Source organism: Nansenia antarctica (genome assembly GCF_963989245.1).
Source record: "Nansenia antarctica genome assembly, chromosome: 8".
In the NCBI taxonomy this organism is placed as follows: domain Eukaryota; kingdom Metazoa; phylum Chordata; class Actinopteri; order Argentiniformes; family Microstomatidae; genus Nansenia; species Nansenia antarctica.
Window position 1 is genome coordinate 26,822,888 of NC_137678.1, and position 3,797 is coordinate 26,826,684.

At 52.5% G+C, this 3,797-nt stretch overlaps 1 protein-coding gene across 1 annotated transcript; it reads left to right on the forward strand.

Moving 5' to 3' along the window:
* Positions 1-1,391: 1,391 nt before the first annotated feature.
* On the forward strand, positions 1,392-3,536 carry lrrn3b (leucine rich repeat neuronal 3b; the record flags this gene model as incomplete). The annotated part of the gene is made up of 1 exon (XM_080537778.1): positions 1,392-3,536. The coding sequence occupies one exon, from the start codon at positions 1,392-1,394 to the stop codon at positions 3,534-3,536; it is 2,145 nt and encodes a 714-aa protein (XP_080393904.1).
* Positions 3,537-3,797: the final 261 nt, after the last annotated feature.

Consider the following 3,797-nt stretch of genomic DNA (forward strand, 5'->3'; position numbering starts at 1 on the left):
CTCTCTCTCTCTGTCTCTCTCATTCCTTCTCTCTCTGTCTGTCTCTCTCATTCCTTCTCTCTGTCTCTCTCTCATTCATTCTCTCTCTCCCTCTCTCTCTCCCTCCCTCTCTCTCCCTCTCTCTCCCTCTGTCTCTCTCATTCCTTCTCTCTCTCTGTCTCTCTCTCTCTCATTCCTTCTCTCTCTCTCTCCCTCCCTCCCTCCCCCTCTCTCCCTCTCTCTCTCTCCCTCTCTCTCTCCCTCTCTGATCTTCCCCCTCTTTCTCATTTTCAGATTTTCCTTAGCTTCTAATTTCTGTGACGTGTCTTGCTCTGGGGCCCAGGTTAGAGGACAAGCAACATCAAACCATCCGTTCAGTAAAAGGCACTTATGTTTGACAAATGACACGAATGAATGTGAATTACCTGGGGGAGATGGAAAAACATCTGTGTTGATAAACATGTTAATTGTGTGTGGCAAGTAAATACATGGATATATAAATATATAAATATAAGTGTTGATTAGAAAATTCGAAAACACACACACGCGCACGCGCACACACACACACTCACACACACACACACACTTTGCTAGAGGCTAATGCGTCCGTCCAGTAATGCTTATATTGTCTGCCATTTAAAAATGTTAACTCCAAAATACCTAACGCGAACATCTGTCTTTAAAATCATACCAGAGGCTCACATGCATATCCCTGAACACATGAGCACGAGGTCACTCAGATCTAAATCCTATAGTTCCCTGCCTGGAAGCTGCAGCAATTTAAATGTCATCTTGCATCAGTGTGCCTTTAACAAATGTGAATAAGCCTCAATCCTGCTCTTATGACATAGCCTTCCAGCATTTCCAGTCACATCATATTTACTGCTTTTCCCTCCTGTTTGTCTTTTTTTTCTTTTATGACATACCAGGATTTTTTACCGGCACGGCATACTCACTGCTTCTCCTTTCTCTTTGTGTTTTATTACAGGTGGAAATGGAGTGGTTTGACGATGCTGGAAGCTAGTAACTATAGCCCAAGTGATGAAATGATCCATCTTGTAAAGGAAAGCAAGCCGAACGTTAATGGATGTCTATGTGTTTAGCCGGACCATACCGTAGCCCCCTGAGGTATATGTTCTACTCTGGCCTGCGCAACTGCAGCCTTGACCCCAACAGCTACACCCTGGGAGGGGTAAATTGAGCGTTTGGTCGTCGCGTTCATCCAAGGACGCCACCGAAGCGAGACTCAACCCCTCAGGGATCCCCCGCCGGAGTGGGGGGGGAAGAGACGTAGGGTAGTCAATCGCCACGGCAACAGAAGCAAATGATTAATTATTTTTGAAGTTGAACCGGGCTCAGACCACTTAAATCTACAAGAAACAATTACTTAACAGGAGGGGAATCGGGCCAATATGAAGGAGGTGTCATTCGTGCATCGTTTCTTAGCGGGGCTGGCTGTGGCCGCCTTTGTCCTGGGTGCGGAGGAAAGGGTCGACTGCCCTCAGCTGTGCGTGTGTGAGATCAGACCCTGGTTCTCTCCCAGCTCAGTGTACATGGAGGCTCCTACGGTTGACTGTAATGACTTGGGACTTTTCACTCTGCCTGGGAGATTACCCGCGGACACGCAAGTGCTATTGCTACAGACCAACAACGTCGCGAAGGCGGACAGACCCTTGGATTACCTGGCCAACCTCACGGAGATTGACTTGTCGCAAAACAACTTTTCCTCCATGAGTGACATCCGCCTGGGCCGCCTCCCGCAGCTCCTGTCCCTGCACATGGAGGAGAACTGGGTTCGCGACCTCCCCGACGGCTGCCTAGCGGAGCTGGCTAACCTCCAGGAGCTCTACATGAATCACAACCTCATCTCCGCCATCTCTCCCGCGGCCTTCCGGGGCCTACGCAGCCTTCTCCGCCTTCACCTCAACTCCAACAAGCTCCGGGTCATCAGCCCAGAGTGGTTCGAGGCCACGCCTAACCTGGAGATACTCATGATCGGGGAGAACCCGGTGTTGTCTATTCAGGACATGAACTTCAAACCCCTCCGTAACCTCCGCAGCCTCGTCCTGACCAGGATGAACCTGACGCAGCTCGCCGACGACGCCCTGGTCGGCCTCGACAACCTAGAGAGCATCTCGTTCTACGACAACACGTTCCCCGAGGTCCCCCACGCCGCTCTGCGGAACGTCAAGAACCTCAAGTTTTTGGATCTTAATAAGAACCCCATCGGGAGGATACAACGAGGGGACTTTGTCGACATGTTTCACCTCAAAGAACTGGGCATCAACAGCATGCCTGAGCTCGTGTCGATCGACAGCTTTGCCCTGAACAACCTGCCGGAACTGACCAAGATCGAGGCCACCAACAACCCTAAACTCTCCTACATCCACCCCAACGCTTTCTACAAGCTGCCCAGGATGGAGACCCTCATGTTGAACGGCAACGCCCTCAGCGCCCTCCACAGGATTACCGTGGAGTCCCTCCCTAACCTGAGGGAGGTGAGCATGCACAGCAACCCCATCCGCTGTGACTGCGTGGTGCGCTGGATGAACATGAACAAGACCAACATACGCTTCATGGAGCCGGACTCGCTGTTCTGCGTGGAACCTCCCGAGTACGAGGGCCAGCATGTCCGTCAGGTCCATTTCAGAGAGATGATGGAGATATGCCTGCCGCTCATCTCTCCCGACAGCATGCCCGCACACGTCCGCACCCACAACGGGAGCTCTCTGTCACTCCACTGCCGGGCCTTCGCCGAACCCGAACCCGAAATCTATTGGATCACTCCTTCCGGTACCAGGGTTCTACCCAATACCGTATCCGATAAATACTACATGCACCCCGAAGGGACCTTTGACATCTACGATATTACGGAGAACGAAGCCGGGCTGTACACGTGCGTGGCCCACAACTTGGTCGGCGCCGACCTCAAGTCGGTCTCCGTGGAGGTGAACGGATACTTCCCCCCATCGACCAACGGGTCTCTGAACGTCAACGTCCAATCGGTGGAGAGCAACTCCGTCCTCGTGTCCTGGAAGGCCTCCCACGGCAGCATGACGCCCAACATCAAATGGTACACGGCGTCCGAGTCCAAACACCCGACCATGGCCTTCACCGCCCGGGTGCCGTCCGACGTGAAAGTGTACAACCTCACACATCTGAGCCCGGCCACCGAGTACAAAGTGTGTGTGGACGTCCGCGGCATCCACTACAAACACGACACCGAATGTGTCAATGTCACCACCAAGGGATTAGCGCTGGCGGCTGTGGCCAAGGACAGGGAGAAGTGGGATGCGGCGGTAATCGCTGTCTTCGGGGTGCTTCTGGCTGTGATTTCAGTGGCCTGCCTGCTTATTTATGTGTCTCTGAGGAACCAGCACCTTTATGGGGATTTAAGGAAATGCCACTCCAAAGCACCGCTGACACCGGAGGCGGCGGCTACCGCCGGTGGCCTGTACTCTTCTCCTTTTACGAGGCTGTGGGTCTCAGGGAAAGGACTGCCAGCCGCGGTGGAAGTGAGAGCCACAGTCATAAATGTATCTGACAACGCCTTTTAAGAAGTAAAAGCCCCTCTGTGGAGCTCCGACCCACACGAACCTAAGAGAAAAGTGCAGAGAAACGGACGAGGTGATTAAAAAGGGGGAAAAACCAGCAGTACTGTTTAAAATGCGCATCCTTTTGCCTTGGTGGACTCTGGAGGACAGTCTGGATAACAACATATACTACAGGACTATCATTGAACTAAGGCGAGGAGGTAGAAAGGTGGTGGCGGACCACCACCACCAACGCGACACTCTCTCCCAGTCAACCACGTATCT